General features: G+C 41.7%; 1 protein-coding gene across 27 annotated transcripts in view; it reads right to left on the reverse strand.

Moving 5' to 3' along the window:
* Nucleotides 1–14439, reverse strand: part of ical (Calpastatin) — a 63390-nt gene that overhangs the window by 28398 nt on the left and 20553 nt on the right. For 14 of the 27 annotated variants that reach the window (XM_014131762.3, XM_014131756.3, XM_014131750.3 and 11 more), the window contains one exon: nucleotides 11939–12034. The exons of 9 other annotated variants lie outside the window; for them this stretch is intronic. In XM_014131762.3, the coding sequence (XP_013987237.1) occupies nucleotides 11939–12034 (96 nt within the window). Of the gene's footprint in view, nucleotides 1–3389; nucleotides 3537–7590; nucleotides 7782–11938; nucleotides 12035–14439 lie in introns of those variants that run through there. 4 more of the 27 variants (XM_014131754.3, XM_014131768.3, XM_014131758.3 and 1 more) reach the window with 4 other exon arrangements.

Here is a 14439-nt window from a genome sequence, read left to right on the forward strand (position 1 = left end):
TTTTTTTAAAATGACAATGCATTATAACCACATCATAATGCAGAGTGCTCATGTGTTACCATGATTTCTTCTCCATTTCTCATACAGTTGTACTGGGTTGTGATTGACATAACGGGGAAGGGGGAAGGGGCGGGAGCTGTCAGGCTTCTTTTTTATGAGGAAGGAAATAATGAGATGGTATTATTGTCAATGGAGCATATTCATTGAAAATGTTATTTGCAAAGAGGAGTACGCGTTGGATAAACATGCATTACTGTAACGTTATTGTACACACACACACACACACCAGGAGCTAGTGGCACCCGTAACCAAAACGGGACAATGGGCCAAAATAGAAGTGGCTGTTTTAAGGGCCATTTGCCCTGAAACCAGTTGAAATGATCTACACACTCACACACACAAAGTCAGAGTCCTATAGCCACACCCGAGAAGGGTGTGTATCAATTGGTGGCACAGAAACATTACTCACAGCACCATTTAAATGGTGCATACAGGGGCAGCCAGCGTGGCACAGGAGCCAATGCTGCCATGGTTAATAATATATTCATATGTCAGTCTGTGTAACCAGGAGGGAGCAGGGTTGTTCCTCCTAGGGGTTTAATAGGAGCGCTTCTTCAACAATAGGGTTAAAGAGATTGTCTTTACTTTAATGAGCTGGGCTATGAAAAGTGTTGACTTATACTGGGTCCCACCCCAAAGACAGACATGTGAAAAGGGCTGGGTATAGCAACACGGCTAGCTGCTATAGTGATGACAAAGCATTCGGCTAACCCGGGCACAAAGTAAGTCATTACTTTGGAATTGACTCCAACCCTGATAGCAACAGCAAGCTAGATGCTACAGTGATACCAAATGAGTAAGCTAACCAGTGTAGGCTACAAAGTATGTCATACTGACCTAAATAGGGACAATTCTGCCTAGTAGTGTCATGTACTGGTTCAGCTGGTGTTATAGCTATGCTAATGGACATTCACATCCAAAAGGACCCATGAGCACCAACTTGTGAAGTTCAAAGGATCATGTCAAATTGGGTGTCAACGAAAGCTAAGAGTCTATATATTTCAGAAATTAAGACATTTATACATTCTATACACATTTCCCATCCTACAAATGAGGAATAAGCAAAGGCTTTGATTTCTGGTCAAACAGATGGAAAATGGGTCTTAGACAACATCTACCAGAAAAAGTCAAAAGGTATTAGAAATCAAAACACAATCATGTTGAAGACGCCTACCCAACTAATATCAACACGATCAGTTGAAGTCGGAAGTTTAATTACACTTAGGTTGGAGTCATTAAAATGTGTTTTTCAACCACTCCACAAATTTCTTGTTAACAAACTAGAGTTTTGGCAAGTCGGTTAGGACATCTACTTTGTGTATGACACAAGTAATTGTTTCAACAATTGTTTACAGACAGGTTATTTCACTATCACAATTCCAGTGGGTCAGAGGTTTACATACACTAAGTTGACTGTGCCTTTAAACAGCTTGGAAAATTCCAGAAAATGATGTCATGGCTTTAGAAGCTTCTGATAAATGATGTCAATTAGCCTGAGTCAATTGGAGGTGTAGCTGTGGATGTATTTCAAGGCCTACCTTCAAACTTAGTGCCTCTTTGCTTGACATCATGGAAAATCAAAAGAAATCAGCCAAGACCTCAGAAAAAAAATTGTTGACCTCCACGTGTCTGGTCCATCCTTGGGAGCAATTTCCAAACGCCTGAAGGTACCACGTTCATTTGTACAAACAATAGTATGCAAGTATAAACACCATGGGACCACGCAGCCGTCATATCGCTCAGGGAGGAGACGCGTTCTGTCTCCTAGAGATGAAGGTACTTTGGTGCGAAAAGAGCAAATCAATCCCAGAACAACAGCAAAGGACCTTGTGAAGATGCTGGAGGAAACAGGTTCAAAAGTATCTATAGCCACAGTAAAACAAGTCCAATATCGTCATAACCTGAAAGGCCGCTCAGCAAGGAAGAAGCCACTGCTCCAAAACCGCCATAAAAAAAGCCAGACTACGGTTTGCAACTGCACATGGGGACAAAGATCATATTTTTTGAGAAATGTCCTCTGGTCTGATTGAAATAAAAATAACTGGCCATAATGACCATAATTACATTTGGAGGAAAAAAGGGGATGCTTGCAAGCCAAAGAACACCATCCCAACCGTGAAGCATGGGGGTGGCAGCATCATGTTGTGGGGGTGCTTTGCTGCAGGAGGGACTGGTGCCCTTCACAAAATAGATGGCATCATGAAGGAGGAAAATTATGTGGATATATTGAAGCAACATCTCAAGACATCAGTCAGGAAGTTAAAGCTTGGTCGCAAATGGGTCTTCCAAATGGACAATGACCACAAGCATACTTCCAAAGTTGGGGCAAAATGTCTTAAGGACAACAAAGTCAAGGTATTGGAGTGGCCATCGCAAAGCCCTGACCTCAATCCCATAGAACATTTGTGGGCAGAACTGAAAAAGCATGTGCGAGCAAGGAGGCCTAGAAACCTGACTCAATTACACCAGCTCTGTCAGAAGGAATGGGCCAAATTTCACCCAACTTATTGTGGGAAGCTTGTGGAAGGCTACCCGAAACGTTTAACCCAAGTTAAACAATTTAAAGGCAATGCTACCAAATACTAATTGTGTATGTAAACTTCTGACCCACCGGGAATGTGATGAAAGAAATAAAAGCTGAAATAAATCATTATCTCTACTCTTATTCTGACATTTCACATTCTTAAAATAAAGCGGTGATCCTAACTGACCTAAACCAGGGAATTTATACTAGGATTAAATGTCAGGAATTGTGAAAAACTGAGTTTAAATGTATTTGGCTAATGCGCATGTAAACGTCGGTAACAGTACGGTTTTGGTAAGAAAAAAATGAACACATCAACCTTTAAACAATTAACTCTTTATTTTGCCTATAGACAAATAAAATGTTCCATTTAGAAAAATGACAGCATGACTGACTAGGCCTGGTTTCTGTCTCTACTGTATGAAATCAAGGCGAGAAAAACAATACAATTAAAAAGTGCTTCTTAGCTTTGACAACCTGTAGGTGCTTTGCCTGCTCTATTTTAAATAAACAGGGTACATAATTGTATAGGCAATATTAAATGTAACCACAAAATAGGGCTTCAAATCTTTGGCTATGAATACTCCCACTGCTTTCGTTATTTCTTTATGTTTTTCTGAATGTGTTGCTAATTGTTGTTGGAAGGCAGCAGCGAGAGATTGCTGTGTTTTCGCTAACGAGTGGACTCCTTGCACCAGCTCCACTTACATGACATACGGCTTTGTGATGGCGACGTAAATGACACATGTTAGAAGTGTTTCCACTCGAGAAGCCGACAGTGGCAAAGCAATGCTTGCAGACTTACTTTGTTTGTTTACGGTCTTCTTACCCTCGTCATCGTACTGAACGTTGAATCCAAAACGTTCCCACACAGCGGATTTGAAAGATGGCGGTGCCTCTTCAAATGTGCTTCTCTCTGTCTGTTTTTAGTTTCCCCTCTCTTCATGGGGCCCCTTTAGGGAGGTTTCCTACTGAGATGTCATTGCAAATCGTCTATTGGTTGTTTAAGGGGGATGGGTTTGCGGTCACTGCGGTTGCCACATTTTGATACATTGCTGTGGAGTAAAGTTCGCCAGCCCTCAGGAGCCCCCAAACGGCCTGGGGCCCCAAGCAGTTTCCGGCCTTGCCTGTTCACAAACTGTGCGTCTGGTTCTATGGATCTGAATGTACAACGTGCGTGTAGTCTGCAGCGCAATAAGCAAGTTCTGGAAAATGACAGGCAGACTGTGTATTGAACCGTAGGGGGCGTACCGAACGGTTCGACAACATACTGTGTACCGTTGCATCCCTAGTATGCAGTAATCATATGCCTATGAAGCAGAGTAAAACTGTTAGCACTGAGGTGGTGTGCCCCAGCAGGAAGTCCACTGTGTGCAGCTCACCCTGCACTATTAAAAATAACCTGAGCATGTCTACCTCTGCTAAGTTTCCCAGTAAAGCAAGAAAAACAATCAACCATCCCCAAAGTATTAAAAATAGCCCACATTGACATATGTAGCTTAAGAAACAAGGTTCATGAAATCAATAATTTCCCTAGAAACAGATAACATTCATATTCTGACAATCTCAGAAACTCACTTAGATAATACAGTGGTAGCAATACATGGGTGATAACATCTACAGAAAAGACAGAAATGCCAAAAGGTGGAGGTGTGGCTGTTTATATTCAGAACCACATTACTGTAAACCTTAGAGGATCTCATGTTAAATACTGTTGGAGTAATATGGCTACAGCCTCACCTAAAGGCCATTCTGGTGGGAAGCTGCTATTTGGATAACGTGTGAAATGCTTGATAACGTATGTAATATCAATAGAGAGGTATACTTTCTGGGGGATTTAAATATTGACTGGCTTTCATCAGGCTGCCCACTCAAGAGAAAGCTTCAAACTGTAACTAGTGCCTGCAACCTGGTTCAGGTTATCAATCAACCTACCAGGGTAGTTACAAACAGTACAGGAATGAAATCAACATGTATTAATCATATCTTTACTAATGCTGCATCAATTTGTTTGAAAGCAGTATCCAAATCCATCGGATTTAGTGATCACAATATAGTAGCCATATCTAGGAAAACCAAAGTTTCAAAAGCTGAGCCTAATATTGTGTATAAGAGGTCATACAATAAGTTTTGTAGTGATTCCCGTGTTGTTCATGTGAAGAATATTTGTTGTTCCGTGGTGCGTAATGACGAGCAACCAGACACTGTACTTGACACATTTATGAAATTGCTTATCCCAGTTACTAATAAGCATGCACCCATTAAGAAAATGACTATACAACTGTTAAATCCCTGTGGATTGATGAGGAATTAAACATTTGTATGGTTGAGATTGAGAGGCAAAAGAGATGGAAAATAGGTCTGGCTGTACAACCGATTGGCAAACGTACTACAAATTGAGAAATCATGTAACTAAACTGAATAAAAAGAAGAAGAAACTACACTATGAAACAAAGATAAATGACAAAGAATGATAGTAAAAAGCTTTGGAGCCCATTCAATGAAATTTGGGGGAAAAAGGCAAACTCTGCTCCCCATTCATTGAATCAGATGGCTCATTCATCACAAAACCCACTGATATTGCCTACTACTTTAATGATTTTTCATTGGCAAGATTATTAAGGGGAGGACTATCCTCCTCAGTGAATTTCATAAAAAGGTACAACTATACTAAATATGTTCACATGTCACCAAATAATTGATTAAAACACAGTAATTGCAATGAAGGTCTACAGTAACCTCAACAGCACTCTGTAGGGTAGCACTATGGTGTAGCCAGAGGACAGCTAGTTTCCATCCTCCTCGGGTACATTGACTTCAATACAAAACCTGGGAGGCTCATGGTTCTCACCCCCTTCCATAGACTTACACAGTAATTATGACAACTTCCGGAAGTCGTGCTCCAACCTATCAGAGCTGTTGCAGCATGAACTGACATGTCCACTGAATCAAAGGATCAGAGAATGAATCGTACTGAAGGGCTACAGCTAGCTAGAACTGCAGTGCATAAAATGTGGTGAGTAGTTGACTCAAAAAGAAAGATAATAGTTGAATAGTTAACAAATTAATTTCTTCAAAAATGAAGGAGAAGCAAGAGAGAGAGAGAGAGATATATATATATTTTTTTACTTTGAATTACTTAACTAGCCATTGCAGCTAGCTATTTTACCCTACTCAAACAGAGAGGGATGATACGTTACCTAGCTTCCTATGGCTATCTGACACTGGAACTCTTCCAAGTCAAGGTAAGCTTTCGTTTTGTTTTGCCACCGGGGCCCGGTGGTGTAACTGCTAAACTGCTTACTAACTGTACACTGTACTGCATGGTTGTAGCCGGTTTACTAACATGTTAGTTCTAGCAGCTATGTTGACTTGATGTTACTTAATTTGGTGACAACGATGTAGGCTGTGTGTAGCGGTTAGCGGTTATGATATGAGATTTGTCTTGGAAAGGTTTTTCCAATTGGTCACAGACAGCTGATGTGTTGTACACTGAAGTCCACAAGTGAAGGGAAAAGGTGAGAGGAGGATAGTGCATAGATGCGAAAAGGAATTATCCAACGATCAACGCTGTTTGTATGTAGCTGCTATGAAAGTGAACTGCATTTGTGTGTGATCAGGGGTTTGTTCATTCTACCAATTATGTTGAAAAATGTTTCTTAAATGGAAGCAAATAGAACGAAACGGGGATAAACATACCTGAATTTGTCCAATAGAAACTCTTGTTTGCAACTGTTGGACTAATGATTGCACCCCAGATCAGTTAGATGCAGGCAAGATTGTGCAAGGCGGTATTGAATGTGTCAACGTTTGTCACCTTGATTGCACAAATTTTTCTTGACCTGTGCAACTACATTGTAAACTTTCATTCATAGGCTAGGTTGTATCAACCTCATCATGGGTATAGGGAAAATGTGAGTATCCTTATTGATGTTACATTGAACTGGGGGAATGAAATATGAATGACCATCATCTAATATGCTGTAATAGCAATAAGGCCATGCTCATAAAAAAAATAAAAAAATAACATACTTCCTGTTGTCATAAGCATAATTAATATGCTTTTACACAGCAGATTGTCACATCTGTCAAACATCTCAACAACAATAAGTGAATTGACTCACAGTTCACAGCAAGAGTCAGAATGTGTGTGTGTGTGCGTCGGGGACCAGAAGTCCCCACAAGAATAGTAAACAAACAAAAATCTGACCAACTGGGGACATTTTGTTGGTCCCCACAGGGTCAAATGCTATTTCTAGGGGGTTATGGTTAGAATTAGTGTTAGGTTTAGGGTCAGGGTTAGGAGATAGGTTTAGGGTTAGAGTTTTGGGTTAAGGTTAGGGTAAGACTACAGGTTAGGGGTTAGGGAAAATAGGATTTTGAATGGGACTGAATTGTGTGTCCCCACAGTTAGCTGTACAAGACTGTGTGTAGGTGTGTGTGTGTTCGTGTATAAAAGTAGGCTCTCTCTTATCCTCAAATGATGTGGAGAATGTTTTGAGTCTAACTGTCTTATTGTGAACCTAATATAATCTCAACAGATCACTATATCTACACCGCCAGCAGCACTCTGATGACATCACAGAGTTCCCTTCCTAGACCCTTGCCAAGTAACATCTTACAGTACAGAACAAGTCCGCCTGAGTTCAACTGAATGACGAAGCAATTTGCCTCCAAGCGATGCATATAAGTATCTGTATTTTCCCCCTCGGTCACATACAACTGTTATGAGCTCTTCGACAAGTTTCTTAGTTAACATGTTAAGAACCTGTAAACGACATGTAAACATCAGAAGCCCCATGGCTTCGTCTGACTGACATAAGTAACATCTTTGGTGGATATGTCTGCTCATAACAGATAAAACATGACATCACTCACCACAACAGCGTCTGTCAACTGCCACCTCAGTGATATGACAAAACCATCAAACTAAATCTATAGGGCTGGCACCAAAAGAGGAAACCACAAATCACACACACATAGAAAAGCTTTGTTTAGGTACATACCATAGATTTGAGTGTATCCTGTATTTATCTGGATAGTCCCCGACTCTGTCCTGAGGCTAAGTTACCTTATATTCCCTATGGATGAAGCATATACGTCCCATAAAACACATATGCATACACTTTCACACACTCACATAAACAGACTAGAGATAAAAACATCTGCTCCTCCCAATGGGACAAGCCTGACAGGACAGTACTGTTCAAGCCCCTCCCCTTTTCAAAAAAGGAAGTGGAGAAGTCTGGATCTGATTGGTTGAAAGGGGACACTGTGCCCGCCTCCTTCACAAGACTAGCCAGGAAAAACAAACATGACCAGTCAGTTCCACTGAGGGAGTTTGATTAAAATAAATTGCGGTTCACCGGGCTATGGCCCGTGGAGTGACGGAAAAAAGCGGTGAGGGAGGAATGGCCTTCTAAAATCAAACAATAATCTGCGCCGCTCTGCCATGTTGTCAATAAGGCAGCATGGTACATCGTTTAGAAACATACATCACTTTTCCATAAAATATATGTTGGAATTTTCAAAACTCATTCTCATTGGGAAGGCAGATAAAGTATTTTTATCAAAAGAAATCACTTTTGAATTTGAAAACAGAATCCTACGCATTACTCCACGTGCTTAACCTACGCCACTTTTGTTTTGAGCTGACTTCGCCGTCAGCCAGAGCGGGGCACCTGGATCACGCCTGTGATGCAGCCCGGTTCCAAAACGAATGCAATCACTTTTCACCTGGTGCAAATTCCTCCCACCGGGGCAACCCATGGCCAGATAATCAAATCCCCTACATGTGTGAGGGAAAGTTTGGGCTGGGTCTTGTGACTGTGTGTGTTTGTGCATATGTGGCAGTAGTATAATACCGATACAACAGCCTACATGTAGAAATTAGTAATGATGACAAAGCAGTGAATGTACTGTATGTGTTGTAATGTGAGCTGACCAAGTCCTAAGCATAGTGAAGTGCTGGTCATCGGCATATATTTAATAGTGATAGAGATGGGTGGAGTTGAAGCAGGCTGGGCAGAGGTGGCTTTGCCGCACGGACTGTCTGTCTGGCAGCAGTAGGGTGTGTCTGATACACTCACTGCTTAGGAATCTGAACAGCAGAGCCCCTCAAAAACAGAGAGACAGAGAGAGGGGGTGAGGGGGGAGAGAGAAGGAGAGAACATAAAGAGGGAGAACATAAAGAGGGAGAGAGAGAGAGGTACAGTTGAAGTCGGAAGTTTACATACACTTAGCTTGGAGTCATTAAAACTCGTTTTTCAACCACTCCACAAATGTCTTGTTAGCAAACTATAGTTTTGGCAAGTCGGTTAGGACGTCTACTTTGTGCATGACACAAGTCATTTTTCCATCAATTGTTTACAGAGAGATTATTTCACTTATAATTCACTGTATCACAATTCCAGTGGGTCAGAAGTTTACATACAGTAAGTTGACTGTGCCTTTAAACAGTTTGGAAAATTCCAGAAAATGATGTCATGGCTTTAGAAGCTTCTGATAGGCCAATTGACATTATTTGAGTCAATTAGAGGTGTACCTGTGGATGTATTTCAAGGCCTGCCTTCAAACTCAGTGCCTCTTTGCTTGACATCATGGGAAAATCAAAAGAAATCAGCCAAGACCTCAGAAAGAAAATTGTTGACCTCCACAAGTCTGGTTCATCCTTGGGAGCAATTTCCAAATGCCTGAAGGTACCACGTTCATTTGTACAAACAATAGTACGCAAGTATAAACACCATGGGACCATGCAGCCGTCATACCGCTCAGGAAGGAGACACGTTCTGTCTCCTAGAGATGAACGTACTTTGGTGCGAAAAAGTGCAAAACAATCCCAGAACAACAGCAAAGGACCTTGTGAAGGTGCTGGAGGAAACAGGTACAAAAGTATCTCTATCCACAGTAAAACTAGTCTTATATCCACATAACCTGAAAGGCCGCTCAGCAAGGAAGAAGCCACTGCTCCAAAACTGCCATAAAAAAGCCAGACTACGGTTTGCAACTGCACATGGGGACAAAGATCGTACTGTTTGGAGAAATGTTCTCTGGTCTGATGAAACAAAAATAGAACTGTTTGGCCATAATGACCATTGTTATGTTTGGAGGAAAAAGGGGGAGGCTTGCAAGCTGAAGAACACCATCCCAACCGTGAAGCATGGGGGTGGCAGCATCATGTTGTGGGGGTGCTTTGCTGCAAGAGGGACTGGTGCACTTCACAAAATAGATGGCATCATGAGGTAGGAAAATTATGTGGATATATTGAAGCAACATCTCAAGACATCAGTCAGGAAGTTCAAGCTTGGTCGCAAATGGGTCTTCCAATTGGACAGCGAGCACAAGCATACTTTCAAAGTTGTGGCAAAATGGCTTAAGGACAACAAAGTCAAGGTATTGGAGTGGCCATCACAAAGCCCTGACCTCAATCCTATAGAAAATTTGTGGGTAGAACTGAAAAAGCATGTGCGAGCAAGGAGGCCTACAAACCTGACTCCAGCTCTGTCTGGAGGAATGGGCCAAAATTCACCCAACTTATTGTGGGAAGCTTGTGGAAGGCTACCCGAAACGTTTGAAAGTTAAACGATTTAAAAGGCAATGCTACCAAATACTAATTGAGTGTATGTAAACTTCTGACCCACTGGGAATGTGATGAAAGAAATAAAAGCTGAAATATATCACTCTCTCTACTATTATTCTGACATATCCCATTCTTAAAATAAAGTGGTGATCCTTACTGACCTAAGACAGGGAATTTTTACTAGGATTAAATGTCAGGAATTGTGAAAAACTGAGTTTAAATGTATTTGTCTAAGGTGTATGTAAACTTCCGACTTCAACTGTATATAAAGACAGACAAATGGTATAAAGAATGAGAATGAGAGGAAAAAGGGAGGGAGTAAAAGCAAGAGAGAGAGGGAGAGGGTCACATGGAGCCTCTAGCTCAAACCGCACCCTTTTACAGAGAGGAGCAAGGGAGGGGGGAGAGAGAGCGAGCGAGCAATGATTATATGCTAAGAATGAAAAGAGAGGAAGGATGAGGAAAGAGCAAAAACGGGAGCGAAGATGAAAGAGAGAGAGAGAGGAAATGAGAGCTAATAACGGAGGAAAAAATATGTGGACCCAAAGACAAGCATGGACGTGCTTCTTCCCTTACCCAAAACAGTCTTCAAAGACCTTGTTGTAGCTACTATGAAAACACAAAAGGAAAATGTTGCGACGGGACATTTGCCAAGCCTTATGTAACATTGTGGAAAAACATAGCTATGTGCTTGTGTTTAAACTACGATGTCATATGAGCTTGGATTCAATTGATTTACCAACGGTTCAATACTTCTATGTCACAGAACTCAATAGATGTTAGAAGTCATCTTCTAAGAGGCAGAAGCATTAAGTAAACTGAGAAGGGCCTGTCTAGCAGGCTGGCTCCCACTAGTGTCCAGAGACAGTGTGACACTTATTGTAAACTACAGATGTGAGCGTTTGAAAGAGAACAAATTCTATTTCGTTCTAAGGGGGACTCACAAACTCTGTACCATCGTAGTGTGACACTCCTTCAATGTTCCTTTCCATTCAATGTACTTGTTACTTTGTATCTGTAAAGGAATCAATGTGTTCTGTGTGACAGTTTAACTGACAACGATCAAATCTATAGTACAATACATGGAATGTCCTCAGTCAACTTTTGTTGACAACGACACATGGAAGATAGAAAGGGACATATAGAATGGGACAGATTAGGCATAACTTGTCTTGGGTGGTCATGTTGCCCTGGGAGGTTTTAAGATGTCGCAACCACATACTAGGGAACGTTTAAGTTGTTTCATGTAATAATGTCACGTAATATTGATATATCCGTGCAGTGTTGTGGAGAAGTGTATCGTTTGTGTAGTGTAAAAAGTTGAAAACTATACTTTGTTATGATTGATAATTATGCATGTTAAATGCATTTCATTTGTTTAATGTAACATTTTTGTTTCGTGTTTTGTGCACACATACTTGATATCGTGTCTATACACGGTATATACGGGCTGGGCATCAAATGGTGCACAGCATGAAAATAAGTGTTCCACAGATGTCTGCACTCCTCCAACCAGATTGGGTCTGTCAAAAAATGTCCTAAAAAGGAAAACCAAACAAACCACTGACCGCTGGCTTGTTACGTAATCACTCCCCTTGGCATTCTTTAGTTTTTTATTTGTTGTTTTATTAAATTGTCTTTATCTTCCCTACTGACTAAATCAAGTCTTCCCCACTAGTGTGTGTGTGTGTGTGTGTGTGTGTGTGTGTGTGTGTGTGTGTGTGTGTGGTGTATGTGCGTGCGCGCATGCATGCGTGTGGGCGTGACATGCTTACACTGGTGTGGAACAACTCGGGTGGTACCGACTCACTCGGTAACTCTTGGTAACCTTTGGGTGCGTTCTTAAAGCATTGACAGCAGTCATAATCAGGCTGTTGCAGTCGGGGGAGAAACAGAAAGTTGCTGTTAGTGGTTGTCTAACAGCAAGGTCTCATAACATGGCAGTGTTAATATGCTCCCATTGGTTAGAATGGTTTTTTGTTAGAATGTCAAAATTCAGTTATTCTCTAACCCCCCATATCATAAAAAAAAAACACTCGAAAACGAAATATCACACTAGTTGGCGAGAAAGGTTTCTTAAATTTCCCGTTCATTTAAATAGCTTATAAATGGCGGCAGAACATTTTCTCAGTTTCAGTCGCATCTACATGGGTTGAGCAAAACTCCCTAATGATTGGTGGACAATTGTGCCTCTCATTGACTGCGTTCGCGAGCATAACATGATGTGATGCATTGTCCGTAAACGGTGACAGACTGACTGATATACAAACAATAATGATTAGTTGTTTAGGATGCAAGTTGATTTGTAGATCAGTCAGTCTGCAATTGCTGACTGCGATGCAGTTGACCTTAAACACGGACATTATGTAGGTGATGGCTGCAGGGTGTGGTTGATGGGAAAGAACCGCAGAGACAGCAATAATCAAAAACTGCATTGTACGCGTGTTGGTTGTACGCGTGTACACATGCATATACACACACACTCTCATTCAAAACACACACACACATGCACATACATGGACACACACACATATACACATATGTATATAGCACCATACATGCACTCAAATGTATTCAGTTGGCCTTGCTGTTATGATTTTTGTTTTCCTTGATGTCTTTTGATTTTTGCATTGTTGTTTTCTGTTTTTCTTGGTCTTTGTCTTTTTCTCTTTTGTTTATTTTGTTGGTTGTCGGTACATTGGGGGACGGGGCTTGGGGGGAGGGGGGTATGGGGGTGGGGAATGGAATTATTTTATTTTATCATTATTCTTTTTTTCGTGGGGGGGGGTGTCGGGGAACCTTTGGGAGGGGATCTTGGAGGTCTGGTGGCCTGGCGGTTTGGAGCTTGGGCCGGTGCAAGCAAGTCCCCACCGATCTCAGGGAACTAGACCAATCAGATAACTTGGCCTGCGTCAGGAACAAATCAGTGCAGGTGGGAGGGTTCAGTCTAGAGGTTTTGTTCCTAGAGAGATACTAGTCAAACTGAGTGTGAACCATAGAGATAGTTAGAGGAGGCAACATTGTATTGGTCCCTTTATAGCGTCTGTAAGAGCATGGGTGGCACCAGCGAGGCCATCTTCTACTACATCTATAAGTTGGTAAACAAACTAAAGGGTGCATACTGCCACCTGGAGTTTGTTGTTTGAACAGGTATAAAGCCAAGGTTGGTGATTTACTGCCACCTGCAGTTATTGAATGTTTGCTCACCAGTATAATTCATTGGCTAATCCCTCCTGATCACCTGGATGGAATTATGTGATCCTTATGTAACCCATAAGAAGTCTCACCCAGTTGACTACTTCAAAATAGTGAAAGTCCTCAATGGGGCTGCATGCTAAAATGGGCTTTTGGGCACTAGAGTCCTCAATCTATCTCTATGGTGTGAACTCATACTACAACTGCAGTGTAAAAATAGCTTACTGCAATTGCACTACATGGGTCGCTACAAAGCACAGTCAATGAGGGTAAAAACAACATACATTTGTATATATATTGTATGTGGACATCCCTTCAAATTACTGGATTTGGCTATTTCAGCCACAACCGTTGCCGACAGGTGTATAAAACTGAGCACGTAGCCATGCAATCTCCAAAGACAAACATTGGCAGTAGAATGACCTTAATGAAGAGCTCAGCAACCGTCACAGGATGCCACCTTTCCAACAAGTCAGTTCGTCAAATTTCTTCCCTTCTAGAGCTTCCCCGGTCAACTGCAAGCGCTGTTATTGTGAAGTGGAAATGTGTAGGAGCAACAACAGCCCAGCCGCAAAATGGTAGGCCACACAAACTCACAGAATGGGACCGCAGAGTGTTGATGCACGTAGCGCGTAAAAATCGTCTGTCCTCGGTTGTAACACTCATTATCGAGTTCCAAACAGCCTCTGGAAGCAACGTCGGCACAAGAACTGTTCGTCGGGAGCTTCATGAAATTGGTTTCCATGGCCGAGTAGCCACACACAAAACCTAAGATCACCATGCGCAATACCAAGCTTCCGCTGGAGTGGTGTAAAGCTCCCGCTTCACCGTCTGGAAGTCCGACGGGCAAATCTGGGTTTGGGGGATTCCAGGAGAACACTACCTGCCTGAATGCATAGTGCCAAATGTAAAGTATGTGTGGTGGAGGAATAATGGTCTGGGGATGTTTTTCATGGTTTGTGCTAGGCCCCTTAGTTCCAGTGAAGTGAAATCTTAACGCTACAGCATACAATGACATTCTAGACGATTCTGTGCTTCCAACTTTGTGGCAACAGTTTGGGGAAGTTCCTTTCCTGTTTCA

This window comes from Salmo salar, chromosome 12, assembly GCF_965601325.2.
Source record: "Salmo salar chromosome 12, fSalSal1, whole genome shotgun sequence".
In the NCBI taxonomy this organism is placed as follows: domain Eukaryota; kingdom Metazoa; phylum Chordata; class Actinopteri; order Salmoniformes; family Salmonidae; genus Salmo; species Salmo salar.